Raw genomic sequence first — 25,411 nt, forward strand, 5'->3', positions numbered from 1 at the left:
CCACATGTTTGGAGAGTGGATATACCTAAAAATATCTTGGACTCTTGGTCTAGATTAATGAACGAAATGCATTATGTGTCATTTTTTGATGGGTCTTACCCAAAAAAACATGTATTTTTTTCCTAGTGCGGTTTGAATTTGGGGTAAGACATTTGACATTTGACAATGACCCTCCCTCCACCACCCTTCTCACTCTTGTCAAAAAAAAAACAAAAAAAAAACTCCCATCCATTTTGATGTACCCATATCTTAAAATCATTTTACGGTATTCTAACATAAATTTTAGTCATTCAGATTCTTTAATTCTACCATGCACACTGGTGATTTATGTAGATAATAATTTCTTAGTTTATTATATATGCTTCATCTATAAACTTCCATATTTTTCAAAAAAAAGAAGAAAACAGAGCAATAGTATGAAACTATTAGAAAACGAAAAGGAAAAAAACATGTTGTTCTCATGCTCAATCAGAGAATAAGTGGTCCTAGTTGTTTTTTTGGTTTTATTGCAGTTAAAATGTTATACTAGAAGATGTTCTTTGTAAATATTATAACGCGCAGTATTATAGAAAAATGTACCTTTCTACGTGAAAATAGAAATCAGTGTTCTGATTTTTTTTTTTTTTAAAGGAAGAAGAAAGATTAGCAAATATGCTACAAAAATATTAAAGAACATAAACCATCAATTATCGGTGCTTTAGGTTACGTACATACTACAATAGTAAAAGGTTCCATTAAAAATTTAGTACTGAATGTAACAATGTGGTAATGTCTGAGTATTCCACAGCCAGCTTATTGTTTACCAACTCTTAAATTAGACAATAACTCCACTAAGCAATACCAGCAGCGCGCCTAGATCTTCTCCTTCCTGCCCATATTTTTGAAAAAAATCCTCTCGGGGCCAATTTAGTCTTTGGCAGCAAATGTTAATAATTTATGTTTTTTATTTTTTATTTATATCATAAACAAAAGCCAAATACATAAAATGTCACTTGACTTGTAACAAAATTCCTATTACACATTTGTTGTCAATAGAAATATTTTCACATACTAAAACTTTTTAAAAGTATGTCTTTTACACACCATTTTGGCTAGGTAACACGCACGTGGTGAACCAAAAGGCTGAGCGCGTTAAATCTACATTGTTCTATATTTGTTTTCTTTTTTTTATTATAAAAAATTAGTCATTTTCTCTCCCCCTTCCCCCACCCATTGAGGTGGCATTTTATATATTTTGCCTGAACAAAGAAATATTTTAATTATAGACGTATAATATGGATGTGTAAATAAAAAGAAAACTTCAATACCATGAAGGGATTCCATGGGGTTGCTTCACCTTAATCAAAAGTCTCGATTTGAGTTTTGAGAACATAGAATGTCTTGTTGGAGTGTTTCTCCCTATAATAAAACCTATACGAATTAGAATTAGTCCGACCAATTAGTTTCAAAATATGAAAGGGAGCATTTGAACAACTCTAACCTATAGGGTCACGTGTTCGAGCCGTGGAAGTCGTCATTAATGCTTGTATAAGGATAGTATACACATGTATATATTATACCCTTTGGGGTAGCAACCCATCTCTCGATTTTGCCTGAACACGAAATATCTTATGCACTAGACTGTCTTTTAATTAAGTTCTAAATATCACATGATTATAAATTTAAAAAAATCATTGATCTACACTTCAGAGGATAATGTCTTATATTGTGGGGTATAGTTTATAAGAAAGATAGTAGCGCGCATGGAACGAGGAAGGACAAAAGGATAATATTCTTTTTAAGGATTCAAGAATATATATATACAATAATAATGAATACTGTATAATTAATTTGTCAATAGCATTTTAGGGAGGAGAGAACTGGTGAAAGCTCGCTCAGACCGGCGGAGAAATTCTGCATATCAGCCACTTGCGGCATACGCCGCTAGCTTTTCATAATTGCATTTTTTAATCATAAAAAACAATCATCTATTATAATCTCGATTATCGATAATTAAAATTCTAACAGCTCCATTAGTTTACTAATTTTTTTGCTTATTCGCAACATAACCACAAGTCCACGGCCATTAACATGCCCTTAATTGTTGTTTCTAACTGACCTTTGGACACTCCTAAAGGCCATTTTTTCCACGTATGTTACCTTATCCATATTCCACTTGTCTGCCTTTAATTTGAATTGCCCCTAATCTCATCACCTAATGATATAGTGTATCTCCTGCGGATTTGGTTTGCTTAACAAGATCTGGTATATTAGACTGTTTGGCCAAGCTACAAAAATTAGCTTATTTTAAGAAGTGTTTTTTTTAAAAGTGCTTTTCTCAAAAGTACTTTTGGTGAGAAGTAGTTTGTGTTTGGCTAATTAGTTTGAAAAGCACTTCTGAGCATCAATTAGTGTTTGACCAAACTTTAAAAATCTGCTTCTAAGTGTATTTTTCTCAAAAGTGTTTCTCAAAAAAGTGCTTTCGGAAATAAGCTACTTTTTTCTGCTTCTCCAAAACTGTTTCTGCTTCTCCTCAAAAGTACTTTTTTTCCTTCCAAAAGCTTGGCCAAACACCTCAATTTTTGGCCAAAAAGAAGCTTAGCCAAACAGGCTATATGGCGAAGTGTTTTTTCTCCAAAAGTATTTTTGGCGAGAAATTATTTGTATTTGGCTAATTAATTTGAAAAATACTTTCGAACAGCTGTTAGTGTTTGGCCAAACTTTTAAAAAGTACTTCTAAGTGTATTTTTCTCAAAAGTGCTTTTAGGGGAGAACATACCTTTTCTGCTTATCCAAAAATATTTCTACTTCTCCTCAAAAGCACTTTTTTCCAGCCAAAAGCTTGACCAAACACTTCAACTTCGAAAGAAAAGCATTTTTTTTCTACATTTGGAGACGTTTGACCAAACATGTTGCTAGTATATGTGATTAATAGCCTGTTTGGCCAAACTGCAAAAATGAGCTTATTTTGATAAGTATTTTTTACAAAAGTGTTTTTCTCAAAAGTGCTTTTGGTGAGAAGGAGTTTGTGTTTGACTAACTAATTTAAAAAACACTTATGAGTAGCGATTAGTGTTTGACCAAGCTTTTAAAATTGATTCTAAGTGTATTTTTTTCAAAATTGTTTTTGGAGAGAAACTATTTTTTTTTTTTTTGCTTCTGCTTCTTTTTAAAAGTACCTTTTTTTTCCTTTCAAAAGCTTGGCCAAACACCTTAATTTTATGGGGAAAAAAATATATTTTTGGCCGAAGAAAAGCTTGGCCAAACATGCTGTAAGCAGAGGCTGTTTTGATCAACTTAGGTAGTTATATCAATTCACTTGTTTATTTATTTCAACGGTACATCTTCAAATATTACTTTATTCAGTAATAAGAACTTATTTCACGTGAAATAAATCGGTGGTTGAATTAGTTAAGTTCTTAATAAATAAATATAGATGTCTATTTACTCGCAAGTCGCAATATAGAATTTTAACAAATGAAAAAAAGAACACATCAATTAGGAAATCTTTTTCTTCTTATTTGGTCAGCCAATAACACCCTTGTATTAATTGCAATCTCTATCTTTGAAAGCGGAGGATGAGTAATTCACAGATTTTGGTGAACAATTAGACAAAGAGAGCCAAGATTTCAATTTTATGAGTTTGTGATTCTAATTGTTTTAAGTTACTGGATTTTAAATTAATAATTTATATATATTTAATAAATTTTTAAAGACAAATACAAAGTTCGAATCAAAACACTGAGTTCGTCCGAACTCGTTCCCGATACTCTAGCTCCGCCCCTGTGAACAACCTGTCATGAGAAGCAGTAGCCCATGTGAAAAAAAAAACATCAAATAAAATAATGCCACGGATTAAGATTGTTACTTATGAGCTGTTTTAATTTTGAGTTTTGAAGGTTCATATTAACTTTATTAATTTCTTTCAAAGACAATCTTATAATTATTTGACTCAAAAAATATTATAACCTTTTTGAACAAATCAATCAAAGAGAATGAAGGGGTAAATCCTAGTTAAGGATAATAAACTCTAGATCCAAGATAAATAATATGAATAAAAAAACATAGCCGAGTATAAATATTGGCAGTGATTATGGCCAGATTTAATAGCATAAAGAAAAATGCATTAAGTAACATTTAGTAACAATAAAATGTAAATAAAGGAAAAGATTCACCCAATCTTGAGTGAGACGGATCTTCTTTCATTTGATAAAGATGAATGATAGACAAATACAAGAACCTTAGGACCCTTTTTGGATCTGATGAAGGTATGAGATCACAGATCCTCCCATCTGTTTAGAGAGGTGTGTTACATATTTTCTAGCTAGAAGAAGGGGGGGAGAGAGAGCCCCCGTTTTGGGAAGTCCTCTCTTCCTATTTATAAGGGGTATTCCTAGAAAAACCCTAAAAAAAAGGTACAATTAGAGAAAATATTCAGTAGAATAGTCCTTTTGAGGATTCCAAAGCAAACTAGTTGTTTCATCACTTCCCGACCTCGGCCTTATTGATGACTTTTCGACCTCGGCCTGCCCGACCGCGGCCTTATTGATGATTGTCTGACCTTGACTTTATTGATGACTGTCCGACCTCGGCCTTATTGATGACTGTCCGACCTCGGCCTTATTGATGATTGTTCGACCTCGGCCTTATTGATGACTATCCGACCTCGGCCTTATTGATGACTGTCCGACCTCGGCCTTATGTCTCCCCGTGCCGAATTTCTCTAATCTAATTTTGACCCATATAGTTAGTCCTTCTGCTTATCGAGGTCGTCTCTTGGTCGAGCTCGACTAGTGTGGATCGCGGCTGAAGGTGCCGAAAAGTGGTATCCCCGTGGGCTGAACTTTAGCAGAGTTTGATCAGGGCCAATGACTCGAGTGATGAGTCGATCGAGAAGACGGTGGAGTTGGAGAAGGCCGTCGAGGCCAGGATAGCGGTTTTGGCGAGAATGGCGGCATCGGAGGAGGTCATTCACGTCCTTGGATCTGGACGGGCAAGGAGGTCGAATGTGAATTCGGACGAGGTCGTCGAATGGGAATTCGGGCGTGGTCGTCGAATGTGAATTCGTGCGCGGTCGCCGAATGTGAATTCGGGTGAGGTCGCCGAATGTAAATTAGGATGAGGCCGAATCTGATTCAGACGGGGCCGAAGATTAATTTGGACGAGGCCGAAGTTGATTCGGACGAGGACGAAGATTGATTCAGACGAGGCCGAAAATTTATTCGGACGAGGTCGAACTCTTTTTTTTGGCAATGGCCCTTAGCCGTCAGGGTGTTATTTCAAGCTGGTCTAAATGCTAACTCGTCGTGGTTCGAACAAAGTTGAACTCTTCTTTTTAGTGATGGCCCTTGGTCGTAGGGGTGTTATTACGAGCTGGTTGAAATGTTAGCCCATCGTTGTTCGAACGAATTCGAACTGTTCTTTTTTGGCGATGACCCTTGGCCATAGGGGTGTTATTTCGAGCTGGTCGAAGTGTTAACCCGTCATTGTTTGAACGAAGTTGAAGTCTTCTTTTTGGCGATGGCCATTAGCCTTAAAGGGCGTTATTTCGAATTTATTGAAATGTTAACCCGTCGTCGTTCGATCAAAGTCGAACTCTTCTTTTTTGGCAAAGTCCCTTGGCCTTAAAGGGTGTTATTTCGAACTTATCGAAATGTTAACCCGTCATCGTTCAATCAAGGTCGAACTCCTCTTTTTGGCGATGGCCCTTAGCCGTAGGGGTGTTATTTCGAGTTGGTCGAAATGTTAACCTGTCAGGGTTCGAACGAGGTCGAACTCTTCTTTTTTGGCGATGGCCCTTGGCCTTAAAGGGTGTTATTTCAAAATTATCGAAATGTTAACCCCGTCATCGTTCGATCAAGGTCGAACTCTTCTTTTTGGCGAAGGCCTTTGGCCTTAAAGGGTGCTATTTCGAACTTATCAAAATGTTAACCTGTCGTCGTTTAATCAAGGTCGAACTCTTCTTTTTGGCAAAGGCCCTTGGCCTTAAAGGGTGTTATTTCGAACTTATCGAAATGTTAACCTGTCGTCGTTTGATCAAGGTCGAACTCTTCTTTTTGGCGAAGGTCCTTGACCTTAAAGGATGTTATTTCAAATTTATCAAATGTTAACCCGTCGTCATTCGATCAAGGTCGAACTCTTCATTTTGGCGAGGCACTTGGCCTTAAATGGTGTTATTTCGAACTTATCGAAATGTTAACCCGTCGTCGTTCAACCAAGGTCAAACTCTTCTTTTTGGTGAAGACCCTTGGCCTTAAAGGGTGTTATTTCGAACTTATCAAAATGTTAACTCGTCGTAGTTCGAGCAAGGTCGAATTCTTCTTTTTTGGCGATGCCCCTTGGCCGTAGGGATATGTAACCAAGGATAATCCAGGCAATATAAACATTGGTAAAACTCGAAATGCCCTCACTTTCCAGCTTAGCTCAAGTGATATTGTCGTCATGATAGCATAAGCCACTGCAATAACTGGAGAATATTGGGTGTTCCCTGGGGAGTCCCAGTTTTGCTTAGCTGTTGTGTTTCTTGGGTGAGTCCCAGTTTGCTAAATTTTGCTTGTATTGGAGAGCATGACGCATTTCCTGGGTGATTGCTCCTACTTCTATTCCACATAGAGAAATAGTCAGTTAAAACAAAACAAAAGCGTTCTTTACCTCGATTTGATCGGTCGGCGAGTGGAGAGGAGTGACCACATTCCCTTATCCGGTTATGCTTTCAGTGGCCGCTACCAATTTGGCGTGGCAGTCCGCTTTAGTAAAGTTTTATGTCTACAATTGAGTTTGTTGTAGAGGCTATGAAGATTTTATCTTCTGCTGAAGATGAAACATATATTTCTATTGAGTTTAAGAAACTGTAACTTGGTATGGTAGATTAGATGGGTCTGTGAGATATGGGTAGAGAAGTTCCATTTTTGGTGTTTGGTTCTCCGTCTCACCAGGCTTACTGACGCTTGCCGCTGTTATTTATTAGAACTCAGTCAACTAGTGTTTTTTGACCATCAAAGGCAAGATCTTTTATAAGGGCTATCGAGAAGTTTACTTTGTCAACTAAGGATCCTTGGATAATGCATATCTCATCACGTGGATGGTGTAGTAGTTCAAGGATAACGTCAACCAACAAAAATTCTCTTACTAAGTCAGGATATGTAGGTCCAGCCAGTCATCGTTCAATCAAGGTCGAACTCTTCTTTTTGGCGAAGGGCTTTGACCTTAAAGGGTGTTATTTCGAACTTATCGAAATGTTAAATCGTCGTCGTTCAATAAAGGTCGAACTCTTCTTTTTGGCGAAGGCCCTTGGCCTTAAAGGGTGTTATTTCGAACTTATCGAAATGTTAACCCGTCGTCGTTCGATCAAGGTCAAACTCTTCTTTTTTGGCGAAGGCCATTGGCCTTAAAGGGTGTTATTTTGAACTTATCGAAATGTTAGCCTGCCGTTGTTCAATCAATGTCGAACTCTTCTTTTTGGCGAAGGCCCTTGGCCTTAAAGGGTATTATTTCGAGCTGGTCGAAATGTTAACCCGACATTGTTCGAACGAAGTCAAACTCTTCTTTTTTGGAGATAGCCCTTGGCCGTAGGGGTTATATTTCGAGCTGGTCGAAATGTTAACCCGTCATTGTTCGAACGAAGTCGAACTCTTCTTTTTTGGTGATGGCCCTTGGTCGTAGGAGTGTTATTTCGAGTTGGTCAAAATGCTAACTCGTCATAGTTCAAACGAAGTCAAACTCTTCTTTTTGGCGATGGCCCTTGGCCTTAAAGGGTGTTATTTCGAACTTATCAAAATGTTAACCCGTCGTCGTTCGATCAAGGTCGAACTCTTCTTTTTTGCGAAGGCCCTTGGCTTTAAAGGGTGTTATTTCGAACTTATCAAAATGTTAACCCGTCATTGTTCGAACAAGGTCGAACTCTTCTTTTTGGTGAAGGCCCTTGTCCTTAAAGGGTGTTATTTCTAACTTATCGAAATGTTAACCCGTCATCGTTCGATCAAGGACGGACTCTTCATTTTGGCGAAGGCCCTTGGCCTTAAAGGGTGTTATTTTGAACTTATCGAAATGTTAACCCGTCGTCATTCAATCAAGGTCGAACTTTTCTTTTTGGCGAAGGTCCTTGGCCTTAAAGGATGTTATTTCGAACTTATCAAATTGTTAACCCGTTGTAGTTCGAGCGAGGTCGAATTCTTCTTTTTTGGCGATGCCCCTTAGCCATAGGGATATGTAACCAAGGATAATCCAGACAATAAAAACATTGGTAAAACTCGAAATGCCCTCACTTTTCAGCTTAGCTCAAGTGATCCAGTCGTCATGATTGCATAAGCCACTGCAATAACTGGAGAATATTGGGTGTTCCCTAGGGGAGTCCCAATTTTACTTCGCTGCTGCATTTCTTGGGTAAGTCTCAGTTTACTAAATTTTGCTTGTCTTGGAGAGCATGACGCGTTTCCTGGGTGATTTCTCCTGCTTCTATTCCACTTAGAGAAATAGTCAGTTAAAACAAAATAAAAGCGTTCGTTACCTCGATTTAATCGGTCGACGAGTGGAGAAGAGTGACCACATTCCCTTATCCGATTATGCTTTCAGTGGCCGCTACCAATTTGGCGTGACTGTCCGCTTTAGTAAAGTTTTATGTCTACAATTGGGTTTGTTGTAGAGGCTATGAAGATTTTATCTTCTGCGGAAGATGAACAATATAATTCTATTGAGTTGAAGAAACCGTAACTTGGTATGGCAGATCAGATGAGTTTGTGAGATATGGGTAGAGAAGTTCCATTTTTGGTGTTTGGTTCTCCGTTTCACCAGGCTTATTGACGCTTGCCGCTGTTATTTATTGGAACTCAGTCAACTAGTGTTTTTTGGCCATCAAAGGCAGGATCTTTCATAAGGGCTATCGAGAAGTTTACTTTGTCAACTAAGGATCCTTGGATAATGCATATCTCATCACGTGGATGGTGTAGTAATTCAAGGATAACGTCAACCAACAAAAATTCTCTTACCAAGTCAGGATATGTAGGTCCAGCCAGTACATCCTTCTTTAGGCCGGCAATGTTTTGGTCCATTTTTCCTGTGAAGCTTTCTGCTAAATTTGACTAAATAAATGACTTTTTGAAATTACAGTGCCACTTGATATTCGAGGGAAAATATTGGAAAAACTCAAACCACAAAAGAGTTTCTTAACAGAACTAACACAAGTTGCAAATCAAGATAAAAAGCTGAGAATCAAGGAAAGTACACGTTGTGTAGCAAAAACGACTTCTTGAAATCTGGTAGGACGGAAATACATAAGTTTTTGGCATCATACACGAAGACCCAAATGAATGAACATCGTGCATTGAACTTGCTAAGTATGATTTACCACGATTCCTTCTTTCCATGTCATGGTAGACAACCGTACTAGGAAATATCTACCATGAACAGAACGTGGAACTATAATTGAATTCTAGATCTAGAGGAAACTAAAATTTTAACTAGAAAATCCCCACAAATGACGCCAAATTATTTGACTCAAAAGATATTAGAACCTTTTTGAACAAATCAATCAAAGAGAATGAAAGGGAAAATCCTAATTAAAGATAATTAACTCTAGATCCGAAATGAATAATATGAATTAAAAAAATATAGCCGAGTATAAATATTAGCAGTGATTATGGCCAGATTTAATAACATAAAGAAAAATACATTAAGTAACATTAAGTGACAATAAAATGTAAATAAAAGAAAAGATTCACTCGATCTTGAGTGAGACGGATCTTCTTTCATTTGATAAAGATGAATGATAGACAAATACAAGAACCTTAGGACTATTTTTGGATCTGATGAAGGTATGGGATCACAGATCCTCCCATCTCCTTAGAGAGGTGTGTTACATATTTTCTAGAGAGAAGGGAGGGAGAGAGAGAGAGAGCCCCCGTTTTGGGAAGTCCTCTCTTCCTATTTATTGATGACTGTCCAACGTCGGCCTGCCCGACCTCTGCCTTATTGATGACTGTCCGACCTCGGCCTTATTGATGACTGTTCGACCTCGGCCTTATTGATGACTGTCCGACCTCGACCTTATGTCTCCGCGTGCCGAATTTCTCTGATCTAATTTTGACCCATACACCAACTAATGTCAAATATATGGTTGCCAGTTTATGTAAATTGTAATAAAAGATCAGTGTAAAATGTTTCGGAAGTAACATTTGCTGAAACTAGGAAATTTAAGAAACGAACTGTATGTAATTTACACTGCAATTATAAACAGAGGCAAACTCAAATTTTAAAATCAACATGCCAATTGCCCAATTAGATGTAATGTATTACTATGTATTTACATTTAACTTAATTACATAAATAAAAGTGATTTAAATTGAAAGTAGTGACTCAACCGAATTCGTTGAACTCGCTCTAGATCTACTTCTGGTCATAGTGGTGATTAGTCGTCGATTAACGATTATTAATGACTGGCCATTTGGTTAATGTGTGTTAGTGTTTATTGCATTTGGTATGCGCATTTCAAGTTTGAACTAATAAGGTCAACTTGAATTAACATAGCAGGCCACGTGGAAAACACGTTTCGATTGCAGTCAATTGCTATTTGCTAGTACTTAATTTGTTTTTCTATTTAATTATTTTGTATAGTTTCTACAAAGAGATTTGCATGATTGAATAGAGAAGGGAGCAAAGGGAAACACATGTGATTATGGTTTAGCAATCACTTTCAAAGTTTGTATCTTACACCTACACAAGTGTCCATTTTTTGTTAGAAAAACAAAGAACCATGTTTATATACAACCACATATTTGTTTAGTCACAATCTTAATTCTTGGTTGAATTCATTAATTTCATGGAGAAGATCTAGGCAACTTTAAAAACTAACTCATGAGAACAAAATTAGCAAAAGTTATATAATGAGATCAATTACCCATTTATAACCAATGTAGGATTATCCTAATAGCCTCGCGCGCTCAAGATTAAACATCTATGGAGTATGTATGTGGGCCCAATATTCAATAAATCAAGAAGTGAGACGCCTCTGATGATCTGACATCACATGAAAATATAGACTATAACCTAACTCAATTCTAAAAGCTAGATCATGAAATAATAATTATTCAATACTATACAAGGAAATCAATTATCCCATCTATAATCGATGCGAGACTATTATAATATATATTACAAATATCACATGTGTGGTTAAAATATTTCAATTAGTAAGCGAACAAAATTACAATTTATCAACTTAGTAGGTCCATCTCATCGCGTGAAAAAGAAATGCTAAAGGGTCAAAGGCTGTGGCTCTACTAGCTAATAAGAAAACCCACTTGCTTATGAAGTGTTTGGTAGCTTAAATTAATGATTTAATGTTCCTTTTTGGGCTGTTTAATTGTGACTTTCACGTTTTGCATTAAATGTCTTCGCGTATCTAATCAAATATAATTTTTGACTTTCAAACATCAATATTCTTATCCAATTTGATGGCACGGATTTATTTTACATATTACAATTATATACTCACACATCTTAATTGTATTTCACGTTTTTGTAGAAAATGTCTTCGATTGAGTAGTTTGTTTTTTGTTAATAAAAATTGTCAACAATATTATTCTTATCCAAATTGACAGTAAAAATAGAATTTTTGTGTGTTGACACTTGACAGTATTACCTTGATGCAAAGGAAAATCTAAAAGCCTAAAAGCAGCCAAAGAGAGTTTTGTGCATCGAAAAAGATGTGGTTTTCTTGACATTGGACGATATCCACAGAATAAGCTAATCTCAATTTCTCCACTCCTTTTCCAAACCAACTAAAATGAATGGGAAAAAAATTCACTGTTGATTCTCCTCCTCAGAATCCAATCTGCTCTTCACATTTCTCCACTAACTTAGTTTAGACGTATTACAAAGCAAGGAGGCAATTTTCGGCTGAAGTAATTATATAGATGCAAGAAATATCATTGATAAAACAAGCAATATAAAGATGTGATAGTATCACTATTCAGATTAATTGACGATCATAATCACATTAATTTTTAGGTATTTGTTGAATACTATATAAACGTACATTAAATTGTTTGTCTCACTATTGGGATGACAACCTTGAAAATCAAAATGCCATTTGTAAGATGACTCGAACATCAAATTTACATGAGCACTATAAATTTTATTGTAGAGCGTTGAGAAATAAGAAGTCATTGGACATAAATCATCAAAGAGTGATTTAATTGATGTTTGAACATAGTTTTTTTTTTTTTACTTTTAAAAAAAATAATTTATTTGTTCATGAAATTTGATCATTGAGATAATTTTGAAGAAAAAATTTCAAATTCCACGTGAAATGTTAACTTTTTTTTTTCCCCATGTAAAATGCATATCCAAACATAACTCAACTTTCAAAAAGTATTTTCCAACATAACTTCAAAAACTCTTTTTTTTTTCTTCAAGTTTCACTCAAATCTATGTCCAAATACTAACTTAATTTGGATCTAATTGGGCTCGACAGAACTAAAGAAAAAGTTAACCTACTCTTGTTGTTTATATCCAATTATAATATTTATTTTGATAATACGATTTAGTGATAAATTAAAATTAAGTATATAGTATTAATTATTATATATATATAATGAAATCTTTTCACTTTTTTCCGAAAATTTTTAACTTTTTTTGAAATTAGTGTTTGGCCATGAAATTTGAAATACTCCAAAAAGTTGTTTATTCAAAATTTTTCACTCAAATCACTCACACAACCTAAAATTATATTTATGTCCAACCACAATTCTAATTTTTAAATATCATTTTCATTTGAATTTTTTTTCAAAATTTTCGAAAATTTTACAATTCTTGTGTCCTACTGCTCATTTAGTGAATTAATGTAAATATGAGTATCAATTAGGAGTAGGATTTTAGGTAGATCTAGGTGATGGGGCGTTTTGAAAATAAGAAACCGCAGTTACTGCCACTGAAAGGGTGTTACTTTTAGGTGACGCGGTGGCTTGATCCGCTTTCTTATCTACCATTCCTCGAGATTATCCATAATCCTTCTTCTTCTTATAAATACTCATAAGTACTTAGTAGTTATTTCTTTTGTTTTTAAAATAATACTAGTACAGTTTATTCAGTCATGACTCACGAGTTCAGCCACCTAAAGCAAAGCTAATTAAGGTAATCAAAAAGCCTAAGACAATCGTATCAGCAAAATCGACGTGAAGATTGCGCAGAGAGAGAGAAGCAATGAGGACAAGAGCTCCCTCACAACCACTCCGCCCTACCCAATTCCTACGGTAGTATTTGATTTATGCTTTTAGACGTGAGCACATTGTTTTCGTTAAGAGAAAGAAGATTCTAGAAAAGGGAGAGGGAGAGGGAGAGAGAGTTGAAATGGTGATGGAGGATAACGAAAGTTGTGGTAGTAGAGTGGTGGATTCAGCGCCGACGAACAGTCGTCAACACAGTAAAAAATTGGAGGTTTACAATGAGGTTCTTCGCCGGCTTAAACAATCCAACAACGTTGAGGCTCAACAGCCTGCTTTCGACGATGAGCTTTGGGCTCACTTCAGTCGCCTTCCTACTAGGTAAACTCTCTCTCTCTTTCTCTCTCCATGTTTTTGTGACAGTAAGATGTATTAGCATATGATCGCTAATGTTATCTGTATTTATTTGGAATTGAGTCGATTGCGGGGAGATTATGCCTGATGAGATTTGTTATCCCGTTAATATTTTGAGGTTATCAATTCTCATTTCCTTCTACTGGTGAATTGTGAAAATTAAATTTCAGATCGAAATAAGAGTTCAATGAAGCATGTGAAACTACTCATGTTGATAATTCTTCTGGTTTGCGGATACATTCATATATGTGTGTTGTAGATTCAGGAGGTCGAAAATTCTCGAATACCTTAGCAAAATAAACTGCTGCATAGTTTTTTTTCCAATTAAAGTTAATTACATTAATTTGTTTTTGGCATTTTTAGGTACGCATTAGACGTGAATGTTGAAAGTGCAGAAGATGTACTCACGCATAAGCGGTTACTACATCTCGCACATGATCCGGCTAATAGACCTGCCTTTGATGTCCGGCTGGTGCAGGTTAGTTACTTTTGCTGGATTTTGGTTCAATTTAATGCCAAATTAATTGCCGCTAAAATTGTTCAATTTTTCTCGATTAATGGAATATTAGTAGCTCAGCTGTTAGCACTTGTTATCATAATCACATGCATGATGTGTAGGAATAGGTATGAATTGAGTTTGTAAGGTAATTCTGCATTTTTGTAGAGGTTATATGAAATGAATTAGATTTTATCAGCTTCTTTCACCTCAATACCTTCAATTTATGTTTTTGACATAGTGGAATAGTTCTATCTGCCATCAATGAAGTCTCAGGTTTCTGGTAATTTCTTTTGATTTTATTCATTCTAAGTGGTTCCTCTGAGACAATGCCAATTGCCATCTTTTATCTTCTATATTCATCTTGTTATTTGCTTCCTTTCTAACTCAAGTTACTCATAGTGGCGTGTTAAATCAAATGTGGCATTATGCAGGTTCCTCCAGTTCCTGATGGAAGCTCAACAGATTCTGTTCCATTTAGCTCTGCAAACAAGGGAATTAGCCGAAGGTACCTGAAAAAGCTGTTTCCTATATGGCCTTTTACTGTCTTTGAGTACTGTTTATTTGATGCTTTGTCGCCTCCTTCAAGTATTTACTTCAGCATGACCTTTGTCTTTTTGATTATGCTAAAATGTTCCCTCCATCTTTATGTGCAGTGTCCTTCCTCTACCTGCCTTTGGTTCTTCGCCGAATTTGGAAGCACTTGCTCTTGAAGCTAACAAATCTGAAGTTCAAGATGGGGATGCTACTGTTACTTGTGGAAATTTGCTACGGTATACAGTCTTGAGATATAAATTTATTGTCTTAGTTTATGTCCTGAACTCCTTTATCCCTATAACATGATGATGATGCATAGAGGACACGTGCAAAAAGCTTGGAATAATCTGTCCCCACTGTTATGTTGTGATGATTCCCCTTGTTTTGCCAAAATCTGTGTTTTAACTTAAAATTGTAATGTGTATGCGTGCTATCACCCGTTTGAAAATTATGATTACATTAATATTCATCAAGGTGGAAATCATTTCAATTCTGTTTCCTTAGGTTGTGCATGCCACATGCATAGATTTTGAAGCTTACTACTAAAACATGGTACATAATTATGACAGGCCCATGCATGAAATTACATTTTCAACCGATGACAAGCCGAAGCTCCTCAGTCAGGTAGTTGGATGTGCTTTTTTATTTGATTTACTCTTTTGCTTGATAGAAATGTAAACCCCTGCTGATATAGTGGTGGGAGCAAAACTGAGCTTTGGATTTGACAGTTAAGAAGGTCATGTTTCTACAATTGAAAACAATCTCTACCAACACGTGTAGTTTTAAAAATTTATGAATCTTAAAGGTTCCTTTTCTGGATGTTTTTTTTTTGGGGGGGGGGGTGGGTGGGTGGGTGGGTTGGAGTTATTTGACCAACGTCCTTGAAGGTAAGGACTATTGGGGTTTTATGACCTGGGGTTTCAAGAACCATAGGTGAAGCAGCATACTTGTTTTTGGTGATGCAATAATACATAAAAGCCTGTCTGTTCTTTTTGCATTGTGATGTGGTATTGTTAGAAGGGCTGTATGTGCTAAACTACAGAATTTGCAGCTTATATTAGTTCACACATTCTTATAATTCAAAAACTCTGAAGCATTAATGAATCCCTTCAATGTGTGACAGTTAACTTCATTGCTATCTGAGCTTGGGCTGAACATTCAGGAAGCACATGTATTTTCCACTGTTGATGGATACTCCCTCGATGTTTTCGTTGTTGATGGTTGGCCCTATGAGGTATATTTTCAGCCATAATATGCTCATTGCTTTTATACTGTTGCAAAATGTCACTTGGATCCGCTCTTATCTTAAGGTGCTATTATATCTTTCACCTAATACAAAGAACTGGTAGATACCATATTATCTTTTACCTCAATTTTAGCTTTTTCTTCTGTCCTTTCTTGGGTATGTAGTAATTACATCACTCTTTAACAGATGTTATGCAGTTGTTATTAATTGGAAAAACAACTTTTTTTTAACTTTTCATCTTCAATATCTAAACTACGGAGAAGAAAGTACTGGTTCAAAAAGTGTTTTCAACTGGCTCATGGAATGGGAGCACTTTGTGTAGTGCTTACTAAGTAAATGTTCAATGTCGAATTTCCATGTTTGTGCATTAATATGTCTCTTATCTTTTGTAAAAGAGTGAATAAGTGGAAAGTTGCTTATTTCAAATACCAACTCTATCACTCAGTTAGAGGTAGGGATGCTGATGGATGCTTGTTTTCCTGTGGTTTCTTTTCTGGTGGAGCACTAATATTTTGTTTCTTGTCAGGAAGTTGAGCAGCTTCGAATGGCACTGAAAAGGGAAATTCTGAGGATTGAGGTATCTCCTGGTCTTACTTACCCAAGTTATGCCAACCAATTTTCAGGACAATCCTTAGAACTGATTCTTTGAAACTAGAATATGTCTATAGCGACCAGAATGGCTTCACCAAAATTTTAGATTTTTAAAATTGTTTTATTGATGGGGTTCTTTTGTAGTCTTTGGTCAAATTTGTTCCTATTGTGGCCAGAGGTAGTATATCACAATGGATTCAATCTGTATGGTCCACTTTTGCTGATTTGTTCTTATCATGCTACTGTTGCCTTTTATTGTTGTCGGTCTTTTTGTTGGAAGAAGCTTTTGAAGTCCTCTGCTAATTTTTGTGCTCCTATATTTAGTTTCCACCTGCATTAGTAGGGGAAATACTATAAACTAATAAATGATTTCTCTTCCCATTCATAGATAGACATGAAGCTCCTCATGGAACTACCTCTATATTTTGTGAACACATCTTTAGGTGTAGCTGCTTTGAGTTTACATATACTGGTTGCCTGAGCTAAGTTCGGTTCCAACATACTCGCAAACAAGTAATCCGAGATCTGTTCCCCATTCCTCCAAAATCTGGTGTGGTTAGACAAAAGATGTCATCTCAACATAGAACTGCAATTGTTTTGCATTTGAATCCCTGTTAAAATTTGAGATTCTACTAACATGCTTCCCATCCTTTTCCTTGTTATGTAATAGTTCTAATCCCGTCCTCTATTTGGAGTCGATAAGATTGGAACATAATACTATTTCATTTATTGGAAATGCCCCTGATCTTTGAAGAGATATCTACTTAAAATACATGGTGTAATTGAGATGGTCTAGCATAGTATTGGCGTCCTCGCGTTTATTTGATTCAATGTTATGTTTGTGTCCAACCTCTCAGTTCCTGGATGGCACCTTGAGATCGTGTCAATGGGAAAAGAGTTGTTATTGTCAGAGTCTTCCAAAATTGGTTGAGGAATGGATTGTTGCCTCCTTATACAATTTTGAGCAATCGTCGCCTCATGATATGGCTCTTGGTGTTGAGTTAGGTTCAAGGTCCACTCTCTTAACAAGGTATCAGAGCCAGACTCATCCCTATCCCCAATCTTAGGCCCCCATGTTATGTTATCCACGTTTCAGTTGTCCAAGGCTAGGCTGCAGGGGTGTTAAGTCTCTCACATTGGTTGATGCCTTGAGGATGTGGTTGTTGTCTTCTTATATGATTGTAGGAAATCTTCATTTCATGAGCTAGCCTATGGGGTTTGGTTAGGCCCAAGGTCCATTTTCTTAACAATTATCAGCTGAAGTACCTACGTCTCGTTTGCATGGAATCAGGTGTCGCGTTCAGTCATGCTTCTGTAACTTGCAGATTTCTACTTTAGGGCATCAATCCTTATGCGATTGTAGACATATCACACTCGCTTTAGGACTCATTGCTTTGCTATCTGGATTTAATTCCTTCCAATGGTTGCTCATCTGGTTATGTTTCATTGTTAAAATAAAAAATTCAAAATACGGTACCCATCTCCCAAAACACCAAACTTCTGAAGCTTAAGCTCACATGGTTAGAATTGAAATCATAATAAAAGCACTTGCCTGCCGAATAAATAGATGTGTTGGTTTTTTTCCCTTGTTGAAACTCTGCAGTTACTCAGAGGAATATTTTGTTTCCAGGTTTCCATATTTTAAGAAATATAAGTTTCACCAGTTATTTTGTTTGGTTATATTTAATTGTTGTTTAACCAGAGTAGTGCATGCAGAAATCTTCACCAAGTCAAAGCCCATCAGAATCTTTTAGAGAGGAGATCAAAACACTGATCACATGCGAGTTTGATCCTGTGACAATACCTTGTGATGGCGTTGATGTCTGGGAAATTGATCATCAACTTCTAAAGTTCGAAAACAAGATTGCTTCTGGTTCATATGGTGACCTGTAAGTTTTTTTTTGATAATGATGGTGACTTGTAAGTTTGTCATGCACTTGTTCATATTTATGATTCATTTTTAGTATGAAAGTAACTTCATTAGGTATCTGGTTGTTTCAGATACAAAGGTACATACTGCAGTCAGGAAGTGGCTATCAAGATCCTCAAATCTGAGCGCTTGAATACAGAATTGCAAAAGGAGTTTGCCCAAGAAGTTTATATCATGAGGTTTGTTGGATAACATGGTACCTTTGAAGGTTATGGAAACCTTGACTTCTTTCTATGTGCTTCGCTTATTATGATCCAACATCTGCATTCTTAGTTCCCTCTCTAGTTTTCTTTTGTCCTGAGATTACTTTTGTATCTTGTGAAGGAGCATGATTTGTGTTTGTTGCAATAATTTTGGGAGAACTGCTTTTCTTTCTACATTGGGGTAGAGCAGGCGCTCATTGTTGATGTGGTTTCTTACTGCTTTTTACTGCTGCATGTATACGTGCTGACATGCATAATGTTCCCATCTTACTGATTTTTTCAGAAAGGTTGTATATGCTCCCTTCTTTTGCTTTAGGAAAGAGTAGCTTAAAGGAATAACAAATTGCTCATATCTGAAGAGTCACTATGTTTCAGTGATGTTTTAGATTGTCATTGCTATAATCCCTAATGAATTAGCCGACTGTTCTCTCTCCTTATATGCATTTGTTCTATTTTTCATTCTTGGATGCAGTTGGGTGTGTTGGGTAGGCAAGGACTATATATAATTTCAAGATTTGTTTTCTCTGACACTTCATTTTGCCTGTGCTTGCAGAAAAGTTCGTCACAAAAATGTTGTGCAATTCATTGGGGCATGTACTAGGCCCCCAAATCTGTGTATAGTGACAGGTACATAAATAGCTTAGTCAGGGAAACTTGGACAGCATATTTTGTTCTGAAAGCGTGGTTGTCTTTGCATTGCCTTCTCCAGATTAGTTTTCTTACTAATGATTTTACTTCTTAACTGTAGAGTACATGTCTGGAGGAAGTGTATATGACTATTTACACAAACAAAAGGGCAGTTTTAAACTTCCTACTTTGCTCAAAGTAGCAATTGACATATCAAAAGGAATGAATTACCTGCATCAGAATAATATCATACACAGGGACTTGAAGGCTGCCAATCTACTGATGGATGAAAATGAAGTAAGATACTATCTCATCAAGCACAATAATAATGTAAATTTTCTTTGCTATGGTATTGGTAGATGTTTTCAGCTGCCATATTTGTGAGAATGCACGGGAGAAAAATCTATTATTGATATTCTGTTTAATTATAATACAATGAGCCCTATTTATACAATACATATCATACTTATATTCTATGTGGGACTAGGACTAATTCATATTTTTTTTTGATGAAGTAAAATAATTTCATTAAATGGCATCAAGAAGATGCATAGCAAAAATATACAACAAAAGTGTGGCTGCTCATATACAGAAACTTACATAACTAAGGAGCAGACACAATCCCAAAAAGATTCAAAGCTAGTTACAGGGGCCTGGTTGAACCAAGTAAATAAAACTAGGACTAATTCATATTATTTACATTACTATCTAACAATATTAAGATTGATTACTCTCATAATCTATACCAGTCCATTTTTGACTAACTAAATATGAGAGTGCATCTTGCTCTAGTAAGTACCATTCCATGCAACCTATATTCAACTGTTGATACTCAAGGAGACGACCTCACAGTCCAAAGAGCTTCTTGAACTTGGACATATCATAGAGATACGATAAGCATAACCATGTTTTGGTTTTGGATTTCAAGTTTCACGGGATAACCAGAACCAGAACTATATATATATATATATATATATATATATATATATATATATATATATATATATATATTTGTGACTGAACAAATTTTAATGCTATATATTGTTCAAGAATGGGAAGGGAAAGAAAAAATGGAGGGCCTGAACTCTTCCCAACACTTTTGCAGATGGGGGGAAATGCATTTTTCTCTTTATTTCCTATGAATTTTAGCAGGTAAGCTATAAGCAGTTTTCTAATCTGAAGCGAGACAAAGCGAGCGGGACTAATGCTCCAGGCTGATAATTACTTATTCATTTTTGAAAAACTGAAAATTGTTATGTCATAATAGACATACAACACATGAAAAAACAGATTTTGATTAAGCAATCAAAATCTCTACTGTCTGAAGCCTCCTTTAGTAAAAAGTTGGAAGGTTCAAAGAGGTTGACATGCTATGATTTGATGTTTACTTTCAGTTACCTCCTTGTCTGATAATGTACAAGAGCACTACCTTTCTCTACAGTCCTAGTCTAAGACTGGAGATGGAACTGCGAAACCTTTCTCTACAGTCCTAGTCTAAGACTGGAGATAGAACTGCGAAATGGATTTAGGGTGTTACTTTCTGGTTTTACCTTTCCTTTCAATTCTTACTTTCCGGTGTTACCCTTCCTTTCAGTTCTTTTTATTTCATTGAATTTTAATTTTATCAAAGTTACTTTTTGTATGTACAGTTCGAGTAGAGTTAAACCCTTTGGTGAATTTGCGTGACTGTATTCGGAGTCTCTGGCATGGTTTGTTTGGTTGTAGCATTGGTCCTTTTCTTGGATTTTAGTTTGTGCATCATCCTCCCAATCTTTTGAAATTAGTTTTGGTAAAATATGAGCCTAAAAGTTAGATTTTCAGTTGTTTGTACTCGACTGCTTCTGTTTTCCTACTTATAGCATAAAAAGGTCTGCTTTTGTTTCCTAAATTTCTTGAAAATTATATGCATCATGTTCCTTTTCCCACTGCAAGGACCTAAATGAGCTTGCCAAGGCCATGTAATAGCAAACAATCAATCTTCTCATCAGCTTTCATTTTCTAATGTCCTTTCATAAATTATCAGTTTCCTTTTATTTTTTCTTCTTTCATCAACCCGCTATGCTAACACACCATGTTCTGTTTTGTATCAAGTTTTACCCAGTACTCTATGATTTCAGGTTGTTAAAGTGGCTGATTTTGGTGTTGCCAGAGTGAAGGCACAGACTGGTGTCATGACGGCGGAGACCGGGACCTATAGATGGATGGCCCCTGAGGTATGCTTTGGTCATCAATATTAGTATCTTGCTGGACCAACTCTTCGTGGATTTGAATGAAAGCTATTTGCATTCTCTCTCCTTTTAGGTTGTTTTTTTTTTGGTTGGGGGTGGGGGGTGGAGGTGGGGTGGGGGGAGAGAATGTTTATACCTCTCATTTAGTGTCAACGGTGTATTTGGTCTTACAACTACCTAAGCCAGCACTGAGCCTTGAGTAAGAAATGAAAAAGATTCTGATGCATCTTAAATTTAACCGTATGCATATTAGATCCAACACCCAAAGAGGGTGAAATTAGAAGAGGAAAGGCAGAATGGGAAAGAGAGAGAGAGAGGAACAATTGATTCGCGCTTGATCATCGTGCTTGGGTGAAAAGCCGACGGTGAAGCAATAGTGTGTTGGATTATGACCACACACCTCAGAGTCAAGCTTTAGGCTCGTACTTGCTTATAAAGGAAAAAGCAGATTCGTAAGGGAGCTGCGAATTAGACTTTTAGCATTAACTGTGGCTTCAGCTGACTTTTATCATGCAATTTCTAAATATTACATGTTTTAGCAGTTTCAGCACTCATATCGCTGGGGAATATTCTTCTGTAACTTGTGTGTAATCCAATATATGCAACAACCGACCCATTAACCAGGCAAAAATCTTCCCTTGATCTAGTACTGAACTTTCAATAATCATCCTCCATGAAATTCTGGTACGTTCAAAGTTTGTCAACCTCGATGCTCGATGAATTTTATCAAGAAAGATTGCAGCCTGTAGACCAAGTATACAAGGGTTTCTTTCCTTTTCTTAAGATCTTTGTCAAGTTTCTTTGCCCTACCCAAAAGAAAGTATGTGCATGAGCTTTTGTTCGAATAGGCCAATTGGGCCATGCCCAAAACCCGGCATGACATCTATTTGAGACCTAGACCAAATACCAAGTATGTTTCCAAAAATCATAAAAAAATTATTCTGGTGGGTTATAGGGTCAGTTAAACTACTTTTCGATCATCCTGCAGACTTTTAATGCAGAATTTCTCTTTTCCAAGAGTCTCCATACTTTAGTGGATTTAGGTTTATATGGCTCTGGATCCTTGCATAATCAGATGGCAGAAGATATATATATATATAACAGTACATAGGTTGTACTGAAGCCTGGTATTGGGAGGCGAGACATTCATATCTCAGAACAGAGGTCAACATCCCTGTCTATTTAAGCCCCATTTTGGGTACCAAAATAAGCTGAGAGCATGACATTGGAGGGAGAAGATGGCTTAACTATTTTCTATTAACTTGTGTATGTTTGTAGCAATTTGTGATTTACTTTTATGATTTTCCAAGTTTGAAGATTTACTTTGCCCTCATTTAACTGTTACTTTACCTGCATTTGCTTATAGCAGCTCTTTGTTCTTGAAGGTTATAGAACACAAACCATATGATCACAAAGCAGATATTTTCAGTTTCGGGGTTCTGTTATGGGAATTGATGACTGGAAAGGTATTAGCTGTGGTTGTTAATTTTGATATGTAGCTGCTTTTTGTTGTTTTGGTTGTATTTATCTCTTTATTTGACTATCAGCTTCCATATGAGTACTTGACCCCACTACAAGCTGCCATTGGAGTGGTCCAGAAGGTATGATATTATCAAATGCAACCTGATGTTTGATTGAACATTACTTGTGCCTACACAAGCATGCAGAGACATATTAAAGAAGATATGCATATATGATGGTATTTCTTTTCTAATGGATTTCAGGGGTTGCGACCAATTATTCCCAAAAATACTCATCCAAAACTTGCTGAGTTGCTTGAGAAATGCTGGCAACGAGATCCAACGTCGAGACCTGATTTCCCTGAAATAATAGAGATGTTGCAGCAAATAGCAAAAGAGGTATGTTTAATTCTCTTATACATTACCCAATTGCACCTATATTTTATTGTTGCGCCAGTGAAAAACCTAATGAGCATACATACAACACGAATGATTGTTAGATTAATAAATCGACCTAGTGAAAACACAGATCTTTTAGTCAAGCTCCAATGTATACTTGCATAGAGTTAGTGAACAACAACAACAGACCCAGTGTAATCCCACAAATGGGATCTGGGAAGGGTAGTATGTACGCAGACCTTTATCCCTACCTTTAAGAAGACAGAGATGCTGTTTCCGAAAGACTCTCGGCTTAGGAAAGATAAAAGGAAGGGCAACAACAATCACACCAGTTATAAAACCGAAGCAAAAATACAAAGATACGAAACTAAATCTGAGTATTGTAATCAGAAGGCCGAAACGAAAGCAACGACAAGTAATTACATAAATCAAAGAATAAGAAATTACATAGATAACGCTAACTCATGTACTAAAGCTATTGATACAGACAAGGACAACACTAAGCGACCTATTCTAACCCTTTACCTTTATTCTCAACCTCAACACCTTCCTATTCATGGTCATGTCCTCGGTGAGCTGGAGCAATGCCATATCTTGCCTAATCACCTCTCCTCGATACTTCTTCGGCCTACCTCTATCTCTCCTTAGGCCCTCCAAGGCTAACCTCCCGCATCTCTCCTTTTCATATGTCTCCGCGTCTCTCCTTTTCATATGTCTGAACCATCTAAGTCTTGCCTCCCGCATCTTGTCCTCCACAGGGCCACACCCACCTTATCCCGAATAACTTCATTTCTAATTCTATCCAATTTGGTATGCCGCACATCCATCTCAACATCCTTATTTCAGATATCTTCATTTTTTGAACATGTGAGTTTTTGACTGGCCAACACTCAACCCCATATAACATAGTCGGTCTGACCACCGCTCTATGAAACTTCCTTTAAGTTTAGATGGCACATTCTTATCACACAAAACACCTACAGCGAGCCTCCGTTTCATCCATCCCGCTCCAATACGCTGTGTAACATCCTCGTCGATCTCCCATTCCCTTGTATAACTGACCCAAGGTATTTAAAACTCTCTCCTAGGGATGACTTGAGAATCAAGCCTCACTCCTTCGTCCCCACCTGAGTCGTCCCACTAAACCTGCACTCCAAGTACTTTGTCTTGGTCCTGCTCAACTTGAAACATTTAGACTCCAGGGTTTGCTTTCAAATCTCTAAACTCCCATTAACATCGTCTCGCGTCTCGTCAATCAGAACAATGTCATCAGCAAATAACATATACCACAACATTTTTCCTTGTAATAGAGTTGGTGAAGGATTCGTTAATATTTTTTTTCCCCCCAAAAATCAAGTTGGCAAAGGAATGGTCAGTCTTCGTGAAGTCCAACAAGTTTGACACCCATAATATGAAATTTTAATGTGTGGTTAAGTTAGGATTCTTCTCGTCCAGTCTTCAGCATCCAAAATTACTTCCCTTTCTTTTCTTCATTGTTACAGTTGTGTGATAGTCACATAACTACTTATTACTGCTTTGCTTTCAATTTTTCAAAAGTTCTCGTCACATGAGGACATGTTAAAACATTGACATCATATTAACACTTGATATGGTATAGGTTGTAACATTGACATCATATTAACACTTGATATGGTATAGGTTGCAGATGAGGAAGATGATCGTCGCAAGGAGAAGTCATCATCTGGAGGATTCTTTTCAGCCCTCAGACGTGGACACCACTAAGTAGATACAGTTATAGAGAATGTTGATAAAAAATTATAATCTGATTACACGTTTCTAGCCTTATTTATCCATATTGTACAGATTTTTTCCTGGTCAATGTTCTCGTCATTTTTAATAGAAAGTTTTTGCCAATTCTTTTGAGATACTATTCTTTAAGTGGTCGTTCTTTCTTTCAGCATTTTCCTCCTCGTGCTCGAGAAGCTAACCTAGAAGCTTTAGGTCTTTTGTTGTCGAATCCCAATTTGGTTGGGATACGGTTTGGTGCACTCCTGATTTTCGTTAGTCTAAGATGTTTTGATAATGGTATAAGAACAATCTGCTTTTGAACAAACAAATGTTTTTTCCAATTTAAACAAGCAAGTCTTTTATTTTCTGTTCTTTCAATATGTTATTGCATCGTG

The 25,411-nt window shown here is 36.5% G+C and overlaps 1 protein-coding gene across 1 annotated transcript; it reads left to right on the forward strand.

Moving 5' to 3' along the window:
• The first annotated feature begins 13,029 nt into the window (after positions 1–13,029).
• On the forward strand, positions 13,030–25,151 carry LOC104216435 (serine/threonine-protein kinase STY46-like). Its single transcript, XM_009766469.2, has 16 exons — positions 13,030–13,517; positions 13,914–14,028; positions 14,481–14,554; positions 14,703–14,819; positions 15,153–15,207; positions 15,707–15,817; positions 16,356–16,406; positions 18,137–18,309; positions 18,422–18,529; positions 19,107–19,180; positions 19,302–19,477; positions 21,298–21,393; positions 22,794–22,874; positions 22,956–23,009; positions 23,133–23,267; positions 24,927–25,151. Exons 1-16 carry the CDS (start codon positions 13,324–13,326, stop codon positions 25,008–25,010), a joined length of 1,698 nt encoding a protein of 565 aa, XP_009764771.1. The 5' UTR covers positions 13,030–13,323; the 3' UTR covers positions 25,011–25,151.
• The last annotated feature ends 260 nt before the right edge of the window (positions 25,152–25,411 follow it).

Source organism: Nicotiana sylvestris, chromosome 12 (genome assembly GCF_000393655.2).
Source record: "Nicotiana sylvestris chromosome 12, ASM39365v2, whole genome shotgun sequence".
NCBI lineage: Eukaryota > Viridiplantae > Streptophyta > Magnoliopsida > Solanales > Solanaceae > Nicotiana > Nicotiana sylvestris.